The 21,871-nt window shown below is 39.3% G+C and overlaps 1 protein-coding gene across 2 annotated transcripts in view; it reads left to right on the top strand.

The window, feature by feature from the left end:
• PHF2 (PHD finger protein 2) overlaps positions 1–21,871 on the top strand; it is a 499,797-nt gene that overhangs the window by 362,064 nt on the left and 115,862 nt on the right. For both annotated transcript variants that reach the window (XM_085624580.1, XM_085624579.1), the window contains exons 6-10: positions 3,297–3,483; positions 7,947–8,109; positions 14,057–14,144; positions 14,744–14,850; positions 15,469–15,560. In XM_085624580.1, the coding sequence (XP_085480706.1) occupies positions 3,297–3,483; positions 7,947–8,109; positions 14,057–14,144; positions 14,744–14,850; positions 15,469–15,560 (637 nt within the window). The remainder of the gene's footprint in view (positions 1–3,296; positions 3,484–7,946; positions 8,110–14,056; positions 14,145–14,743; positions 14,851–15,468; positions 15,561–21,871) is intronic.

Genomic DNA, 21,871 nt, shown 5'->3' with positions numbered 1-21,871 from the left:
CATATCTGTGCAGCAGTTCAATAGCTATTTAGATGAAGCTCTTACAACATCACTTGGCAGGAGTTCTATTTGTTTTGTAAATACATTTCAATAATACATTCTAGTTACTTCTTTCTTCAATTTACTCAATGTCAACATTAACAACGTAGGCACAACATTTTAGATTTTTAAAGTTTTGGATAATAGACAAAACTGCAAAACAATTGCTGTCTTAACCTTCTCTTTCAAGGGAGGTGTAAACCATTGTGCTCTAAATTATTTATAAGACACCCATACTGATTACAAATAAATCTCCATTTAAACATTCTGATAAACAATGTCTGCCATCATTTCCTACAATTGTATCCAACAGACTCAAGAGGCAGCAAAGCAGTCTAAATCGTCAAAATAAACGTTTGTGTTGGGAATGGTGTCTGTATTCACGGTATGATGCATTGTGCATCAGTATTTTATCCTCCAATTAGAATAATGCTTCCTGAAGATGTATCTCAATTACCTTTTGCACACTTTGCCTTCCTTCTTCATAATATGTGGGGCAATGTATCCCCTGCCATACATTACAAGGATATTCCAGCTACTGTGTAGTTCCATGGCCACATAGAGGTTTGAGGCCAAAGGCCACGTTTCTTCATTATAGCTTTATGAAACGCCAAGGTGATTTGGTCACCTTTCCCACAAATCATTAAATCCTTTTTGCTTAGCCCTTTGATATGAAAGAGAAAGCTTGTTTGCAATCATGAAGAATAAAAAAGAATCTCTAGTGCAAAATTAAACATGTCAAAAAAGCTATTAGATATTTGTTGCAAAAAGACCTGAGAATCAGTTTTATACAAGTTTGTTTAAAAAAAAAAGAAAATGAAGCAGTAGCTCGGAATGTGCAGAAACATGCAGAAAGATGTAAACTTTTCTGTAATTACCCAAGGAGTACAAAAAATAAACATATGGCCATAAGTACCTCTTTTGTGTTTGTCACTATACAGCTAGAAAAACAGGGCAGAAGAAAGAAAAGCAAAGTTTTGTTTCGTTCCTTAAACTGCTGCTTTAATTATACCTCGTGACCTGACCTGACTTTTCTCTTTGGCTGCTTGCACAGGCATTGTAACATCAGAACTCAAATGTAATCATTTATCACAGTTGAGCCCTGGAGTCATTTCTTTATAATAGGTGACTGGGAGCATCACAAGTTACCTTAGAAATTAGATACAGGTTTTTATACAGAGGTTGCAGAATCTTGTGCATTATAATAATGATAGAACCTATGAGGTGTAACAAATTGTAATGCCGATTGTACTGCATTCGTTGCGCTTTTAACTTATTTGGCCCAAGGGATATTCCCTTGCTATCTTAGTGAATCATTCTTAACATCTTGGAACCATCGGTGGGCATCAAAAATGTGCTTTTTCTTATAACTCACACAAGGAATAATTGTAGAGCTGGTGCATCCTTGAAGCTCCTTATGCCCAGTTCCTTACTGATCGCAGTAGCACTTTTGCAAGGGGGTACAGTTGCCATACTCCATCATGCTCCTGCATAAAGTACGGCATTATGGACATTAACCTATTGTCCATTAACCAATTATCCATTAACCCTTTATGTCCTATAATTGCTCTTCCCAATAATAGCGTTTAATTTATGCCCCTTGAGAAAAGAACACCCAACGATTTTAACTTTTTCCTACTTAACGCCATTCATCCTAAATGTATACCCATTATATGTTGTTTTATTCCTCACTGCAAAAATAAAGCCATATACAAGTAAATGCTTCTTGGCATAGTACCCTTGGAACCTGTCTAGAATTCAGGCCTCCAGAACTGCAAGCATTGCCTTATGGATATTTGAAAGTCCACCTAGTCTCAGACATTTTCTTCATAACTTCATACTATTGGAACCAATAATGCTACCTCGCACAGACCCAGGAAGTTATTCAAGTCAAAGTAACAAAGACCAGGCTTTAGTATCTGATCTAATCTGTGATGTCGGGGTAGTATTTTATATGCTCAATCCTACAGATACGTACCCAAATTTTAAAAAGGCCATTCTTCTCTCTGAGGCAGCATCCATTTGCTTCAGGTCTAATCACAATCAGTGTTTGTTGACCACTTCACACATTTCAGCAATGCTTTCTTGTTGTTACACAGATGATTCATATTGTTTTAGCAAACCTGATATTATCTGGCTTGCCACTCTAACCAGTAGGCAGACTTCCCTTTTGAGATTGGATGTGGTCGTTCAGATTTGTAGAGATAAGTTTGCAATCCTTCTGATGCATCTTTTTTGTGGAACTGAACTTCTTTTTGGTTTTGAGAGCCCGCTTGAGATATTGTGATACAGTGTTCGCCTCAATCTCTCATGACAGGAATAATGTCCTATTTTATATAAAGTCTAATCTGTTGTTCACCTCCATGTTTTGGTTTTGTGTATAATGTACCATGTCTTGGCAGGCATCAGAGGGCTAGACATTGAAATGGGGTACATTCATTTGGCAGAGAATTGGAGTGATTACTTGGATGGCGCTGCAGAACATTCATATAAAGAATGTGTTACAAGCAATGAACATAGGAAAAACAAACAATGCATAAAGCAAGGTAGAGAAAGTAAGCCAAATGAGAGCATTGGAATGTTGAGCTCTTTTGCAGACAACACAGTGGTTTGGGGCTAATATAGCATTTGAGCCCATTACAGAGGGCTATACTTGTTAAAGGCCCTGAATCTAAGTGCAACATGGGCCTGTAACAACAGAGAGGGCCTTAAAGAACCGGTATAGCCTGAGGCAGAAGGGTGATAAAGCTATTAGAACATTTCACCCAACAAGGTTAGAAGATTTCTAAATTAGAAAGGGAGAAACAAAGACAAACATTGGAATGTCAACGAAGAATGCCTCTAGCAGACATCATTGGCCCTGAACCACTGCAATGCAGTTTTCAACATTCCAGTGTTCCAATGGCTGGTACAGCAATCAGTATCAACCTTTACAGCGCATTGTGTTTGTCGTATTAATATTTTTATTTGCACATTATTTTAATTTACCCTTTTACTTTTTAAATGGAATGTGCCATTTCATGAATTGTCTTGTCTTTTATAATGTTCAAACACATGCCTGTTTCCCGAAACACCTTCTCTTTCTGGATTGTGCTAATGTGCCACATTCATGTACTGCTGGATTAGAGACAGGCATTTATTGTGAAACATTTGATCACTTCTGCAGAATCATTTACCTTTTAAATAAAATGTATTTTAATTGTGAATAATGATGATTTAAGTAACTATTTTGCTCTCCTTCCATGCAAAAAATAAAGAATGTCCAGTTTCGTCGAATCACCGGACATTGTGAAAAAGTTATCATGGGTGGAAAACCATTGGCCGGATGATGCACTTCTTGCAAAGCCAAAAGTAACTAAGTATTGCCTGATCTGTGTGAAGGATAGCTATACGGATTTCCACATAGAATCTGGAGGGGCATCTGCCTGGCACCATGTTTTGAAAGTAAGTGTCTGTAACCTCCTTTATTACACACCCAAAATAAATATAACATTGAGGGATTAATATGTTTGTAAATGAATATGTAAAACGAAGTATTTTGGCTCATATTATGTAGAATGGAGCTGTGCATTGTGAGTAGTACCCTAGGCAGTAACACACGTTCTTTATACTTACTTGACTCACTTTTGATTCACCATTTCCATGAAATTCCTGCTCTCAGACGTTGCGGCGGGAGGGATCTCTGTCAAGGGCGTTCCCTAGTGGAGAGCACATTTTTGACTTCCATAGAGTGGTCTGTATGGATTGTTTGATACCCAGGGAAGCAGTTTTTTTCACCAGGTCGCTGATGCATATCCTGTAATGCATACGTTTTAAAACAATCAAAAATGATGGATTTTGAGCTGCATTGTATAAAGTGGTTCTATACAAAATAATGTGAAAGACACATTGCATAATTGTTGCACCAAATGCATTATGGCACACCACACTGTGTAACAGTAGATGTTTTGAGAGCTGGAGCAATTGCACCGACCTTCTGCAGAGCTTCGAAGCCACACTCCTTAATCTCTCTCACTTCAAACACCCACCAACCCCCTCCACCACCACCCTTATAGGGAAGCTTCCCTGATTTACTTCCCTACCCTCATAGTGGACAGCAGGAGAAATCATGAGTCTGCACATACATGTAAATAACCAGTTTTCTTTTTAGCTAACACGATTGGAGACAACCACAAAGTGGCATCAACTTTTTCATTTATACCATCCTCCTCATAGATTTTTCAGAATTTTTGACTATTCACTTCTTATGCTGTGCGGAAGATTGTGTAATCTGTGCTTCACTGGGCTGATTCCCTTCTCAACCTTAATAGTGTGAATTTAATCCTTTATTTGACCCACTTTTACTTGAAGCACATTTTTATATCTGTCTATCCATAATCCTTGATCTGTTACAGAATTTATCGAAGACAAAGGTCACTTTTGACCAGGTTTAATGACCATTCCGAATTCTGCTTGATGGCCCCATCCTAATACATTTATGATTTTGTAGGCTACGTAGACCTTCCTTTGTATAGTCTTACTTTCAAAAGTAATATTGCTCCAAACTTACCCTGCTAAATCTATCTTGCTGCTCTCAAAAGCTGTAGTCACAACATCTGGGGGTAACAAACCTTTGTGTGACCAACCCTTCTTGTGTTTGTCATTGGAAATTATGGTAATCCTTGCACCTGAATCAATAAGGAGGGGCATGGTAACATCATCAATGTTTACAGATACCAATTAGAAACTAATTGATTTTTCTTTGTCATTCTCATTCATTTATTTCAATACAATTTACAGAAAGTTCTAACTCTTTCACTCGTTTCTCCTTTTCCCCTTTATCATCATCACATCCCTCCTGGTCTAGAACACTCCTCACATGTACTTGCTTAATTCCTCTACAAACCTTACCCAAATGTCCTATTTTCCTACATTTCCAGCACTCATTTGCAACAGCTGGGCAATTTATATAATTCGACATGTGTGGTATAACCACACCTAAAACATACAAGTCTAGGATGACCAGCTAATACTGTACCCCCTCTACTGTGATTCTCAACATCACCCCCACCATGGCTCTTCAAACCACCTCTACTGTTTTTACCATGAGTTTTACTGGGTACCAGCTGACGATGGTCTATTTGAGACGTAACCTTCCAATTGCTTAGCATCCTTTTGTGAAGACTCTATACTCTTGGCTATATCGATTGTTTCATCCAACGATCGGTTCTTGCATGATAACTATCTTTGTTCTATTTTGGGGGAATTGCACCTGCAAACAATTTGGTCCTGAATCAATTGTGAAGTAAACCCTTCAAACTCACAGTACCATGCTAAACCTTTTAACGCAGTCACATAAGAGTCAATGGATTCATTAGGACCCTGAACACGAGTAGAAGACTTATGCCAATGTACCACTAGATTTATATTTCCTTTAATGTAAGTGCCGAGTTGTTTTACAGCTAATTGAAACTCATCCATATCCTCACAATCCATATTCGTATATCCAGGCAAGTGATCAAAAATATTCAGTCCTTCAATACCCACATAATAATTTAGACAGTTCTTTTTTTATCTACTTGGAAATTCAACCCATCAATAGCACCCAAATATGTGGCGATTGACCTAAACCGAATATGCCATTTTACTGGTAGTTCACCAGGTTCTTGAAGGAAAAGACTGGGAGGTGTGACAGTGTGCATTTTGATGGCTAAGACTATTAAAAATCCCCAAGAATGAAAACAACATCCAAAACAATAACAAAAATAACAACGGAACTAATATGTAAGCCAAAGGATTTTGTAGAATAGTGTGCAAATCACTGGTACACCCATGAAGACTTGAAACTTGTTGTCAGTACATTGGCAAAATGTGCAAATCATTGTTGGCAACATATGAGAAAAAAAATACAGTTGACTAAAAACTCGAACCAGACTGCAACCAACATCATGTGCCATGGAGCAGCGCATACATTATACTAATATACTATTATTAACGTACGCCTAGCGCTGTGGATTTGACGAACAAACAAAATGTTGCTTGTACAAAAAAAATAGTTGCTGGCAACAACGAGTTAGTATGCCATTAGCTGTTGGCACACTCGTCTGTAATTCCCCTATAGGTCACAGGAGGCAGCAATGCAGAAACTTGCTGAATAACTACATTCTAGCCATGGCCACATAAAAGAACAGGAAGACCATGAGAAGCAGGCAGCCGGATGGACTCAGGCAACAGAAATGCAGATCAAACAAGGCAGACTGCAGAAGAGACACCACTTAAGACAGGGTCAGACAAAATTGCCGCATTACACATAGACTGCTGACCGCTTTCTTCTTCACTAGCAATATTGCTGTCGAGGTGGCAGTGCCTACTTAGACCTTCCTTTGTATAGCCTTGTGTTTTTTTTTACGGAGTCTTATATAGTGCAAGCTTGACCCGGTATCGGAGCGCTTTACATAGCACCAGTTGCGTTACATGAGGACACATTCATTTTTGTTAGGCACGGGAGAATAAGTGATTTGCCAGAATCACAGGATGTTCCGAGTCATTGCCGAGACTCGAACCCGGTTCCCCAGATTCGAGGTCGACCACCCTAGCCGTTAAGCCAACTTCTCTCCAGCCTTACTTTCAAAAGTAATATTGCTCCAAACTTACCCTGCTAAATCTATCTTGCTGCCCTCAAATACTGTAGTCTCAACATCCGGGGGTAATAAAACTTTGTGTGACCAACCCTTCTTGTATTTGTCATTGGAAATTATGGAATCCCTTGCACCTGAATCAATAAGGAGGGGCATGGTAACGTCATCGATGTTTATAGATAACAATTAGTCACTAATGGATTTTTCTTTCTCATTCTGGACAATATTTATTTCAATACAATTCACAGACAGTACTAACTCTTCCACGAGTTTCATTCAGGTCGCTGTCAGTGAAAACGTTGCCAAGCAACAGCCTGTATACACTCGTAAACACACGAGATATTAAATCCTCGCTTTAGCCACCTTTGACTAATGCAGAGGCCATTTCTTCACCGACACCATAAAGCACTCAATAATGGTGCCAAATCTTCAAGAAATACAGCGGACAGCCAGAATGTTAACCCCTGCACAACTGCAGGTTATAAACATCCAAGAAGACAAAATGATCCCTGGGCCCTTACACACAAACACAGTACCTTAGGACGAATCAATCACAGGATTTGTCAACAACAATTTTGGCGCTCCAAGTCCCAGCCAGTCACCGAAATGTAAAGTGACGAAGTCGAGGCACAAGATGATGAAGTAGCTTATATTTATTGATATTAGCCAGCAACAGGTTAACAGAGTAAAGGGCTTAGGAGACCACCACTAACTGCCATCGAGGTTCTCTCTCTCTGCAGCCCCATGAACACATTGCAAAGAACAACATTCTAACCTATGAAGGCACCACTAATGCTTGACACCACAGTATTACTTATTGTACCACTTTGTTACATTTTGTACTGCAGGGTTTGTTTAATCTCGTTATTGTGCCTTCTGTTGTAGTTAATGTTAAGTCGGAACACTAACAGCTAAATATGTAAGCACCCACTGAGCTTATGTTGCATCTTTGAACTAATTCACCAGCAGAATATGTGATTTTGAGTTGCACCCTGAAACCCAGATTACTATGTATAACGTAATGGCATTGTTTTAAAGCATTTGTGGATTTCATGTTTTTGCATCATTGATTATTATTAAAATGATGCTTTATTTTTTTGGAGAGGTAAAAATGATTGATTAGTGCAAAATGCAATGCTAGTTGGGTAATAACAGCCAGCAGTAAGTGGTTTCGCAAAGCACAAAAGAAGTTGAATCAATTATCCATTTATCTTGCAATTTAAAACCCTTCACTTGTGTTTGTGCTTGATTCTGATTTTCTTTCTCCTAATTGCAAACTTTCTAATTTAGGGTGAAACAATATTCTATCTGATTAAACCCGCTTCTGCAAACATTTCACTGTACGAACGTTGGCAATCAGCATCAAATCATGGCGAGATGTTCTTTGCGGATCAAGTGGATCGGTGTTACAAGTGCTCGGTGAAACAAGGGCAGACTCTCTTTATTCCAACAGGTGAGATATTAACAAAACAGACATTTTTACTCAATATTTGATGCAGACACCTGACGTTGTTGTTTGTGAATGTCATAATTGATTTCTGGTTGAGTAGACCAGTGGTTCTTAACCTGGGGCCTGCGGACCTCTGGGAGTCTGACTGTTAATGTTAGCAGTTTAATGGTATACATACATATTAAAAATCATTGTAAAAGTGAAGGATTTAGAAATTGGAGGGTGACAATCAAGTTGGCATCCTTATTTAAATTCATGGTAGCAGCACAAAAAGGCAGCAAACGGAATCTAGTATGGACCATTAATCGGTTCAGTTGAAGCACTGGTGTGTGCCGACAAAAGCAGAGAATGCATTTGGTGTAAAAGAGAAAAAGTGATAAGCTAGAGTCTAGCATAACCCTTCATTCCATGTTGGCTTTTAGAAATAAAACCAAGGGCCTGATTGAGGTGCTGAACGGATTGGGTGTCCGACTGCTGCGACCCCGGTTCGATTCCAACCGCCGAGGCCGGGAAAGCTTTGCCTGCCGTATTAGGACACTGACATGTTGCTGCACGTGGTTACAAATGCACAGGAAACGTGCCATTTTACACACATGCATGACACATGTACGGACATGCCTTCTGTACCATGTACCCCATTGCTGGAGTGTGGTAAGTGCACAGTCCAGTCAATGGTGATAGATGTCACATGAGGATTTACCTGGATTCCGCCGCCCACAGGGCCATCCACTTCGGGATGCAGCTGCTGAGGTGTAGGGGGGACCTGGAGGAAGGAATACACACCCGAGTTCACTGGAGAGAAGGGGAAGCGGCTGAATAGTCACCCCTTTTCCTTCATTTTTGACGACTCTACACAGCTGGTCGGACTTGCACATCGTAATTCGGACAGCGGTCAAAATTCCCTGTACAGTTCTATGGCTGCTGCTTTTCTCTAACCGCCATCTTGGTTGGACTCCATTCAGCATGCATCGTATACCAGCAGTGAGTCCGACCGATTCTGATGAGACTACAGCGATCCTACCACATCCAACAGGACCGTGGAAGCCCGTCCAACTGGCATCGTAATCAGGCCCTAAATTTTGGAAAGCTGACAGTTGCATATTTTTGTGTTTCCAAACTATGTAAACTAGTTCATAATTTGTGTAGTAGTAAAATACTTTATTCAACCATATTCAATTAAAGTAGCACAATAAAGTAATCAAAATGACAATTCATTAATTTCATATAAAATGCAACAAATAGCATTAAAACATTCCACTGTAAGCCTAATTTCACAAGAGATGATCTACAAGCACCAACCATAGACAAAAACATAAATGGTCCGCCATGCCTAAAAGTAGGGTTCATGCATATCATAATATAAGTGGTAGGTTAAGCTAAGGGCAGACACAGAACAGTAAATAGTTGACAGTAAAAGGAAATATATGAATACATTCATTAATAGCATATTAACATAAAAGATAAAATTCACGCATCATTTGGCTAAAATATAAATACATACACAAAACATAGGCTGTCAGATAGTGACAAAGGCTATTTATTTGATGCATATTTTTTCCTGTATTTTTGAATGTTGTTTTGAGGTTCAAATCGTAGAAACTGCACAGGCGGGGAATTCACACGCCCCAAGATTATGAGTTTTAACACTACCATGCCTCCTCTATGCGGACGACATAGTCCTGATCAGCCATACACAAGTAGGCTACCAACACCTTTTGAACATCACACAAGACTATTCCAAAGCAAACGGAATAACCATAAACCTCGAGAAAACAAGGACCATGACGGTCAGCAAAAACAGGAAAAAACCTGCAGCTTGGTTCTGGGGCAGGACCCATATTGAGGACGCATCTGAATATAAATATCTTGACGTGAAGATAGACAAAGGAGGCTACTTTACTGCACAGAAAAACATCATCAGACGGAAAGGCCTTGCCTTGGCAATCTCTTTAAAAGCACTAAATAGCAAACTAAATGGTCCGTCGATCCTGTCCTTGAAACAAGTGGTACGTGCCAAACTTCTGCCAACAATTCCCTATGGCAGTGAAGCACAGGGAGGAAGAGATGCGAAAACACTTGACAACACAGTTTCAGCTTCATATAGGGTTATTCTTGGTCTGTTCAAATATACCTCACCAGCGCAAATCAGGCTAGAGTTTGGTATACAGAATTGGTCTTTGGGGTCGTACATTATCACATGGAACAAAGTGTGGAAATCCGAACAAGGAACCCTAAATGAATATCTGTGGAAGAAACTACAACAACAAGCCAACTCACCAGCTGGCAAATACCTAAAGAGTAGCCTTACCAATTTGGGGCTAAACCAGCTCTGGAAAACTCCTACGAACAACATCACATTAAAAAAATTGGTCTATGAGACAGTCAAACATCTTTCGTGGATCGAGGGCAAGGCATCTCTCTCGAAAAGGTCACACGGATGGATGACTCTGAACACCTATTCAGCGCCAGCAGCTCAGAATTATTTTGACCTGGTTTATGCCAAAGTCACTAAAATCAAGTTCTTGAAGCACAGACTTGGTCTGCTACCCTGTATAAGCACTTCCCGCACTGGCTAAAGGAAAAAGTGGGCTCTACCTGTTTCTTATACGGCTCAGCACCAGAAGATCTGCTGGACCTGCTATGTACATGTGAAGAACTGTTGGAAGAACAAAAACAACTGCTAAAACGACCCACAGTTCAACTGCTGTCTAGTGAAGTTCCTGAGGATAGTGGAAAAGAAAATGCCTGCACAATAGTCATGAATCAATCTTAGGATAGTACCCGGGAACAATTGCAATCCTATCATGGGAGCTAGAAGAGGGCAGTTTCCTTTTATTCACACCAGTCCTGGTACTAAAGCATTTTATTAAAGTCTTAAGCACTTTTTGCATGTAGAAGCATCTTTTTGAATTCTGGTATAAGAAGTGACGGGAAGCAGTGGACTAGAGCTAAGTACCTTCAACCCTTAACAGCATCTGCTGAATCAAAAACAGCCTGGTCAGGAGAACTTCTTCTCAGTTGGAATATTGGTTTTTAAAAAACATATAAATTATGAAATATTCTTTAATATCATATGCAGAATTGTTTTAACTTAATGTTCTTTGTATTGCAACGTTATTTACCATTCAAGCAGCTTCCAGTAGTGAGTTAGGTGCCAAAGAAGTCAAAAGCTCTAAAACCACTGGAGCAGACTATTTATTAAACTGTATAAAGGTGTTGTGGGATTGGAACAACAAAATCTCCAATGGTGAAGATGTTCAAAAATTGAAATATGCAGGCACTCCTCTGGAGGGGCCCTCATGTGGTTGTGGAAGATATATGGACATATCTAGGACTTGTATTTGTATTTACCCTTCATTCTCAAAAGGACCTGCTTTTCCCTGCAACCACTCTGGCCAGGCACAAGATGTAATAAAAAAAGACAGTGGTCACATCCAGGGCTGGACTAGAAATTAAAACCAACCCATGACATTTTTTTCAAACCAGTCCCAAAATACAGGAGGCCTCGCCTAGAATTGGGCTATGGGGGAATTGTTGTGTCACTGTCGCAGTCTGTGCTCTCCAAAAGCAGCCCATAACTAATGAAACTGTGCCTGTTGCTATTTAAAATGGCCATTTAATCCAGTCAGTAATTCTTAGATTCTCAGTTGCCTTCTAAACTACAGACGTTCTTTCCTCCTGAATTTGTTTTGTGATAAGAATTTGTTTTGTGATAATAATAGAGAAAATGAAGAATATGTTTCCTTTAAAAAGCAATTGTTTTGGAGACTGTTAGAACTGGCATTTTTTGGCATGGTTTCCCTTGTCTTTTTGCCTCTGACCTTTTTGACTATGTGCTGCATTTAGCTTTTGCTGGGTTTAGAACTCTGGGCACTTTACCCCTGCTGGCAAGTGCTCTGTCTAAAAGGTAATGGTATTGGTTTCTCCATGATTGACATATTTGATATACTAGTCAGTCCCTAGTATGGTGCACTGTGTGTGCCGTGGGCCTGCAGCAATGATTGTGCCACCCACAAGAGTAGCGCTGCAAATATGTCTCAAACCTGCCACTGCAGTGTCTGTGCGTACTGTTTTAAACTGCAGTTTTGAGCTGGGAAGTGCACCTACTTGCCAGGCCCAAACCTTTTTATTTATTACATGCAAGGCATCCCTAAGGTAGGCCCAATGTCGCTCCCTGGGCAGGGTGCAGTGTATTTAAAAGGTAGGACATGTACTGTTGTGTTTTACGTGCCCTGGTAGTGAAATACTGCTAATTTCGTTTTTCACTACAGCAAGGCCTATCTCTTTCATAGGTTAGCATTGCAGCTACCTTGTTACATCTTACAGGTGTATCTGCCAATTGAGAGCTGATAGAAAATTGGAGTTTGGTGTCTCTGGACCCACAATTTAAAAACACATCTTTTAGTGGAGCTGTTTTTTTAATTGCAGGTCTGAAAATGACACTTTTTAAAATATTGTTCATAAATGTGATTGAGCTGTTTATTGCATTTGTCCTAGCAACCCCTGACGAAGAGCCAAGAAGGCTCGAAATGCTTTGGGTATTCATACAGCGTGTCAACTTCAAAACGTGATTGATTTGCACGTACCTGTGTATAAAGCCTGGATTGGTGTACAGCTGGTATTTGAAGGTGTCAATAAAGATTGCAGATTCAATCATACCTTCTCCGTCGTGATGAAAGAACAATGACATATGGATTTAGGATTGGATAAAACAGAGTCACTTTGATAATAAGTTTATACTGGAGGACTTGGATAAATGAAATATATTGGCGGGATCGATTCCCAGTTCTTGCAGTGCGACAGTGGGAGCGCTAGAGGAGTGCTCTTTCTTTAAAACACTTTTAAAAAGTTGGTATTTTCTTAATTTAACCATCCTGAGCCCCTGCCTGTCTGCGGAATATATGTCTGGGTTAGGATGACAGTTGGGCTGTTTGTGCACTCACTCTAGACAGTCACACAAAGGGGAGCTTCTACGAATTATTTTCTTACATATTGTCACTATATATAAAGGGCTTCCATGCCATCTTAAGTCAGGCAAAAGCTATAGTGCTTCAGGGCTATAAATGAAAATTGCAAACATTTGTACAGAGCAGCGAAGCACCTGAGGTACACCATTGTAGCCCTGTCCGCTATTATCAAGGTGGACAAGAGTGGGAATGACCTTAAGTAGCTGGCATTGTATATTTGTGTCCTTATTTTGCATTGACAGTGACTGCTGTGAGGAACATTTCTTTGGATTATTATCAGGATTTGGAACAGCCAAAGGAGATGGGAGTAGAGTAAATCTTTCTGTGGAAGTTGAGTGGTTGATCAATGCTAAATACTGATGTTGTTGAAACATTCAAGACTACCTCTATAGCAGTGTTTTAAATACTCTCTCCTTGACAGATGTTTCAAGTGCCAGTCTCTCAGGTGGTTATTAGTTTTATAAATTGAGGTTCTACTGTGGAATTACACTTTTAGAGCCTGCCCCAAATAGTGCATGTATACTTACCATATACACTTGATTTGTCACTTGTCAATTGTATGCATGTTGATGGATATATTTTATTGTATTATTAGCCTCTTACAGCTTATTGTAATATAAAACTTTATTAAAACACCTAAGCGCTCAATATTTTTTATTTTATTTTCGGCTATCATGCATTTTAAGAATCAGCAGTTAAAGGATGCTTTGGAGAAAGTGACATTGACCATTTAAACAATAAAACAAATAATATGTGTTTGTATTCGGCATATATATTTGCACTCAATATGCAAACGATTTTACAGTGTTAACAGTGAATTAATTTCTTTGACAATGTGCTGTGCTTGTCATCGCCTGTATAATTATTTTTTTAATAATGTTTGATTTCCATTAAAAAGTTTTTGTAGAATATTTAACTTTTGAATTTTGTATTTATTGCATCACCATCATTTTTTATTAGACTTTATATTTCTTTTATTGCAGGTTGGATATATGCAACACTCACTCCTGTAGACTGCCTTGCTTTTTCTGGACATTTTTTACATCACCTAAGTGCTGAATTGCAAATGAGGTGGGTTTTCTGTTCTGCAGTAACAGATGTCTTTGTAATGCTTATGTTTAAACAATAGTGCACAGGATGCACGGTATATTGACTTTCTAAATGTTATGCTTTAGTGAGTTGAAATTCCAGCTGGTCTCCTCCTGTAAGTAAACATGCCCAGCACATTTTGGTATATTTCATCTTTGAAGTTCTACCTTTCGTTAAAAAAATAAGCGAACAAGCACTGAAAATACAAGGTGAATTCAGATTTTGGCATTTTTACATTAAATATTTTCTTCTTCTGCATTTAAATGTATACCACTAAAAAGAAAATCTATTTTTAAAACTGGAAGTTTTACTGAGCAGGAACCTATACTGCTACCCTGCTTAAAAGATGATGGATGGAGTTATACACCAATTTCCTGTTAATGTTATTTGAAAATGCATTCACCCCGCAATCAGTCGTAGAGCTAAATATCAAAACCCCAGATACTAGAAATTAGCATTTTTACATTGTTTTTTTCCAGGGTTCTTAACAAGGACTATTTCTCATGTAACGTCACTACCATTGTCTCCTTTATGTTGCATGTAGATCATTACACTAAATTGTGTTTTACTTTGTATAACAGAGCATATGAAGTGGAAAGGCGATTGAAAATTGTCAGCCTGACTCAGTTTCCAAACGTTGAAACTGCATGTTGGTATGTGGGAAGACATCTGCTTGAGACATTCAAAGGTAGAGGGCCATTCCATTGTTACCTATCCTTGTTTGTGATGAGGCTGTATGCCGCGTGACAAAGTTGAGCATACAGTGTTGTGCTTCTTTCAGTGTAATCTGCATTAGAGATTTGCATGCTTTAACAGCTGTCACTAGTACATTTTACATCAAATGTATCATGGTGTGTAAAAAATCAAACCAGTGCTAACTCACTATTGACTAATCAAAATAGGGCAAAAACACTTAGCTAGCTAAATGAGCCCACACATGCACCTCAGAAGCTTGCAGGGGGGCTCTTAATTTACTCTTTATGCTTGAAAGACATCCTGGCTATTCAGTACCCTCTTTTAGACTACGATAATCAGATTCTTTAATGTTTCTGAAAGCTGGAGTTACCCCTTACTAAATTTTATCCAAGCAAATGAAAACGAAGTACCTTAAAATACAGCTAAGAAGCTTCTACGGTGATAACGAGTGAAACATTCTACGTATGGATGTCCTCTCTTATTGTATTGCTGAACCTGTTAAGTACATTTGAAAATATTTTACCTCAATATATTTAGTATCTTATTCTGCAAGAAAAGAATTGTTGTTGCTGAAGAGTTGTCCATTTAACTGGCTCTTTTCTTTATGTAGCTTTGCACAAATCTGGTAAGCAACCTGCACCTCACCTGCTTCAAGGAGCAAAAGTTCTTAATGCCGCATTTCGATCGTGGACAAAAAAACAGGTACGAAAATTATAGATCTGGCATATTCACATACTAGGCTTGTTATGAAAAAAGTGATTACTGTACTGTCGGCTAAAGTGTTAAAACCTAAGGAATTGATGGAGAGACAAAGTGGTCTACAGACAAACTGTTTCAAAAAATATATCAGCAAGTTGTGTTTCCTTTTTCCCCAGTTTTTAATTGTTCACCTTGCAAAAGGGCAAATACAATGTTTAATTGGTGCAGTATTTTCTCTTCCTCTCATCTAAGTTTTTCTCTCCCTCTTTTTCTGTTTCTCTCTCTCTTTCTTTTAGCTTGGATTGTTGAAAATCCTTTCAGGGATTTTTTTAGAACTTAAGTGTTTGAAAGAGGTGGCAGTTTGCTTCAAATGGCTCATTTTAGAGACATTGTCACCATTAATTTTAATATCCTTTGAGGACTCTTGTTCTCAAATCCTCAAGGAATAATACATTTGAAAAATAAATAAATAAACCCTACTGGGAGATGGAGTATTTTTGTTTTCGTCCATGTGGGATTTACTGATCCTTGGAGGATTTGAGGGCCTAAATATTCTAAATGTCTGTTAGCAACTGAAAATAAGTGACAGCAAAGGAGTAAGGGGACTGAGGGATCATTCTCTCGGTACTGGAGCATCCATGTGGTGCAGTTACTGCTCTCAAAAAGACAAAAAAACGATTTTGTTACTTATGGAATTAGAACATTCAAATTTCAGTCTGTTGATACGCAAATTCACAGCAAGTTTTACATTATTCCTTAATTTCTATATATATTTGTTTTGCAAATCTTCAAGTTGAATGTTAAAAAAACGAAACAATTTGCAGTGCAAATATGCATGGCCATCTACAGTATGCAGTTTAGACCAAGGAGTTCATTCAGGCCTTGGCAATAGGTGGGCTTGACCATTGCCATCAGTATGAATACAGTGCCTGGCCGAAGGCCAAGCCGTGGGGTAGTAGGGGTTGTGTTCCTAGAAGTTGGATGTAGTATAACATCAAAAACCAATACTTTTTTGTTTTTTTTCATAGCAGCATTACATATGTTTAAAGTAATATCTGAAATTCCATTATAGCCCACTCACTGTAAGAAAGTTAATTATTGGTTGGGGTGGATGGGAGCTGCTAGGTAGTGTAAACATTTCATTAATTTAAACCTGAGCTCAAAAACTGGTAGCAGACAGGCTAAATTTAACAAAAAGTATCAAATCATTTAAAAAGACAAAAACACAACACAAAAAAACACATTCCAATTTATGAATATAGACAATTGTTTAATTAACAAAAAGACACCAAAACTACAGAAATCTAATGAGGATAACCGGAGATCTGATTTTAATATTTTTTTCAATAAAAATAGCTCCAAAAAGTGTTACACGCCAGTGTGGGTCACAGTAGATTAGACTTAGGTGCGATTTGAGGCCAACCATGATGAAGCATGGGACAGGTACCCCAACAAGGTTCGGGCTCGTCTGAGGTATTACCTTGGGACTTAGGGCCCGATTTATATTTCAGTGGAATGCCAGTATTTCTTTCAGGAGGATGGAATAGATTACTATGTCTACCTGTTGGAGGAACCACCGGCCTTATTTAATAAATGACTACAAAGCTGGCTGTCATTTACAAAGCTCAGTTTTCTTTTTATTTTCAAGAAGAAATCCTGAAACTGATTTTCTTTTTGAAAATAAAAAAGCAAATACCTCCCTAGGAGTCTTCTCTAATCGCGGGGGGCGCATTATTCCTTTTTTACAGTCTTTACAGCATTGGTTTGCTTGTCCGTGATGGATAGTAAAAAAAAATGGCTATATGTCTGCCCATCCTAATTTGGTAGGCGGACATATAGTCATTTCTCTGACGACCCTTACTTCGTCTGGACATCGGAGAGGTCTGACTATGGCAGAGACAGAGTAGTCACCTCCATAGCCAAACCTATGGTCCGTTCAGGTGGGCAGACCATTATCTTGGAGGTAAGCATACTTCATTGCCATTGCGATGGAGTATGCTTACCGCCAAGATATAACAAGCATTGACATAGCCAATAGGTCTCGCCTTTGAGTTCTTATAAGTGTTTAGCTAGAACGTTTGGTTTTGCCGATTGTTGTAATGCTTGTTTGTTATATTTTATTTTGCTATGGTGTGGGGACATATTTAATGGGAGTTTTCGACTTTGGGAACTAGTTATTTAATTCTAATGTAAGCAGTGGACGGACAGTAGGCGACAATGAATGGATGCCATATTCTGAGAGCAGATTGAGATGGTGCTTAGTGATGCTGTGATGGTGCTGAGGTTAAGTTGCGCTGTTGCAGAGGTGATACATGGGTTATGCTGAATGATACTTAGGTGGTAAGGAGTGATGTTGAGGTGGTGCCGAGTGATGCCAAGTGATGCTGAGGGGGTGCTGAGTGATGAGGAGGAGGTGTTGAGTTATGCTGAGGTGGTGCTGAGTTATGTTGAGGTGGGGGTGCTGCGTGGTTGCTTAGGTAGTGCCTGTGTATTTCCCACATAGTTGTCCATTTCCAAGTAATATAATTTGTGCTATTGTGCCACACAAACATGTTACTTGTGTTTGTATTATGCTTAAATCAGTAGAGTTAACCTAAATATAACCTTGGATGTTAAAGCAGCAACTGGGCCCAAAACTGAACCCCAAGAAACAAATTCAGTTTCACAAGCAACAAAGTAACATGCCCATATGTTTTCATTGTTTATTGCTTACCTTTAAATATTTTAAAATTCAACAAAACTGTATATCAGCAAGTTATCATGTGTAATAATTCAAAATCCATTTCTGGGCACACTTCCTTTGCGACCTGTGAAGAAGATTGATGCAGCCTTTTTTTTTTTAACATATAGTAGTTTTAATTCATTTCTCAGAGTCTTTCCCCTTCTTTGTCAAAACCGGTACCAGCATTGTGTTACATATGGCCTAGGAAAGAAAAAAATATTTTTTTTCATTTTTTTTAAATGTTCCATATTGAACAGTTGAGCCAAAAGATTAGCATGGCTGTTATCTCCTTTACTAGCTGCATTTTTTGTCGTCACAAAACACAGGATGTGAAACCAGCAACCGAGACAAGAACAAGAACCCAAAACTAAATGTCTACAGCACTAGCAAGAAAGGCACATCTCTATGTTTCTGTGTAACTTAAACAGTATACATTTCCACTGCACTAGCACACCAGGAAACAGCATCTTGTAAAAACCTGATGTACTGAACTCTGGATTGCATAGAAGGAAAAGTGCAAGATTGCCAGCATGCTGTTGTTTCAGTATCCAACCCTCAGAAGGGTCTCAAAGATGCATTGTTTGTTCCTCTCCCGCATCTTTTACTTTTAACAAATTTTTACAACTATGCCTTGCTAAGCCAGCAACTACGGCCGATGCAGTTTAAAACTTTATCCAGGAGATGAAGCGCTATGTTAAAGCGTCTGCTGCAGTCATTGTGCTCCAAAAAACAAACGCACTTTGAGGGAAGTACTCGTGCTCGCTGCATGTTTAATTGCATGAAAGTGTTACACATTCGGAAATACTCAACCACCAGCTCACAAGAACATGCCTAAATCAAAACCACAATGTCCGACCATCCACAGTAATGAAACACAGATGATGCATGGTGTCTATGTTCATCAAGCCCCCAAATATACACACACTGTGAAGGGAAGTGCTTGTTCACAATGTCGCACTGCTGAAGTGTAAAATGATGAGCAGCAACCATCAGGCGGATGCCACTTGAACCATGTGAAAGAGTAAAGTCGCATTTTAAATGTAAACAAGCACGGCAAACAAAGTGGCTGGTACACGCAGAAGAGATTAAAAACACAGTTGATGTACGGTGTCTGTGAAGCGGGTGCCAAGCTCATCGTGCCCCCGAAAACACACACATTTAAGGGAGTGCTTGGTACTCATTCACAATGCCTTATATACCACGAGATGATCCTTCACCAAAAAACACACACATTTGAAGGAAGCGCTCGGTGGTCTTTCACAATGCCTCGCTAGGTGAAGCAACCCTCAGCTGGGGCAGTTTTAAGCATAATAACCTTAGAGAAAAAGCGCGAAGTTGAAGCGGCTGCTGCAGTCGTACTGACCAAAAAACAAACACACTTCGAGGAAAGTGCGCATGCTCGGCCTTGGTGCTCTTTCAGACAGTTTCAACAGTTTACAATTGAAATGCAAAAAACACACACATTTGAAGGAAGTTCTCGGTGGTCTTTCACAATGCCTCGCTAGGTGAAGCAATCCTCAGCTGGGGCAGTTCTAAGCGTAATAACCAAGAGAACAAGAGATGCCTGAAGGTCTGGAGAAGAATCAGTCGCATGTTAAGGGCGGCGCGTTAAAATCAATTAGTAACAGGATACTAGGTTAAGCAAGGGCGGCAGCGTTCGGAAAGGCAATAAATTGCTTTATCAGATAACAAGCAAAAGCGAAAGCACGTGTCCAATGAGGAATGTAGCTGCCAGCCTGTTTGCTCCTGAGAGCAAAACGCCATGGGAGTGAACATTTTAAGCAGAGGTGAGACATGCACTCGCCTTTGGCCAATTGCGTGCATTCATTTTTTGAAAGCCACACGCAAAGGCCAATAGAATTTGACAACCAGACGCACGAGCTTTCTGAAAGCTTTCTGGTTGTCTGGAGTGATTCCAAAAGTCCCTCTCCTAGACAGTGCATGCGCGCTGTGCTAGGCTCGACCTAAAAAAGGCCCATAGTCTTTGTCAGCAAATAAAAATCCTTCACGGGAACAAGGAAATAGGCTTTATCTGAGAAGAGCTCCACGACATCGAATAAGCTTTGGAGGAGGTCCTAGTAAAGTCATTAGTTTTAGTGAGAAAATTCAAAATTTGGGCCCAGGGAATTCCTCTCACAGGCCAAATACTTTTGGCACCCTTGCCTGGTCATGTTTTCTATGTTGACATAGTCACTTTTTTGTCGCTCATATTCCTTCAGTGGGGTAAGACTGAAGACTGTAGTCAAAGAGGGCTCCATAAGGCCAATACCTTCTCCGTGGGGCCAAGCTGATACAGATTTTCTGCTATGGAAAAGTTCAGAGCAGGAGACACCTGAGTCTTTAGCCCAACAGCTATGCATCTTGGTCAGATTAACTTGGGAGGTTTGTCCCGGTCCTCCAGAGGTCTTTGAAGCCAAAACATTTTTAAGTCCCATTTATTTCAGGATGTTAGCAGAAGTACACGTTGACCCACTCAAGGGTCCCAGAACCTAAGGACCAGCACTTGGGGTTCCGATGGGTAACCCTTCCCCCTTTTGAAGCAGATCATATGTGCCCTGCTTTAAACAATCCCAAAGTGCCCCCACAGAGTGAGAAACTTGTCTCCTCTTGTGCAGAGCATGTGTAGCCACTCAGAGTTATGACCGGGTAATGAGCAGTTTCATCCTCCCTGGCCACTTTTCAAGAAAGTATTTTTTTTTAAATGAGCCAATTTTTCAAAGAGAAATGGTGCTAAATTTAAAAATATGTTTTTCTTTTTTGCCAACATTTTGTTTTTACCATTCACAAAAGGGACCCCTCGACATTTGTAGATGGGTTACCACTCCTTCTTGGGAGTTGGTAACTTTTCAATGTTTTGTGACTGGATTTTGATCACAAAACATTGTTACATTTCATAACGATTCAGTATTTGGAAGGTACACCTACAACATGCACCTTACAAACACAGAATCGGTATGGGGGTTTCAGTTTCATTTTAGGAGTCAGTAAACGTTTTCTGATTCCTAAAATGGGATTAGTACATTTATAAAAAGCATTTTTGCAATGACAAAATCTGAATCTCCATGTTTTTCAACCGTAAAACAGCTTTGTGCATCAGGCTCATTTGTTCTTAGAGTGTCGTACAGTGATATGGGCAGGTATTACTTTTGTGGTTCACTCTTTGTTGATATTCATAATCCATGTATTTGTTTATTTTTTGCTAATAATCACAAATGAAGAAGACATATGTTCGGTGCACAAATTTCAATGAAGTACGCATAATCTAAGAAAGCAACACATTGTTAAGCTGCACAAGCTTCAATGGCAAGGCTCAAGATATACTGACTCAGGAATAGCAGAAACAGACTCCTAGATCAAGCTGTTCATAAGTTCAATACCTTCTCTCAGAGTGAGCAAAGAAAATAAATGAGTGTATGTTTAAAGGGCTGGTTCAATTACCAAGAAGAATGGTAATAGCTCAGGGAGTAACCTCCAATCTGAATTATAACAGAGAACCAGCAAAGTTCTTCTAGAGAGACAAAGTAACTTGCAGTGCATTTTGTGCCAGGAGAGTAAGTGCCTTTAAAGTAGGGACATTCATTGTATTCGTGTT

The sequence above is a fragment of the Triturus cristatus genome, chromosome 9 (genome assembly GCF_964204655.1).
Source record: "Triturus cristatus chromosome 9, aTriCri1.1, whole genome shotgun sequence".
Lineage (NCBI taxonomy): Eukaryota > Metazoa > Chordata > Amphibia > Caudata > Salamandridae > Triturus > Triturus cristatus.
Note: the sequence above shows the minus strand (reverse complement) of the source record. Positions and strands in the feature narration are given on the sequence as shown.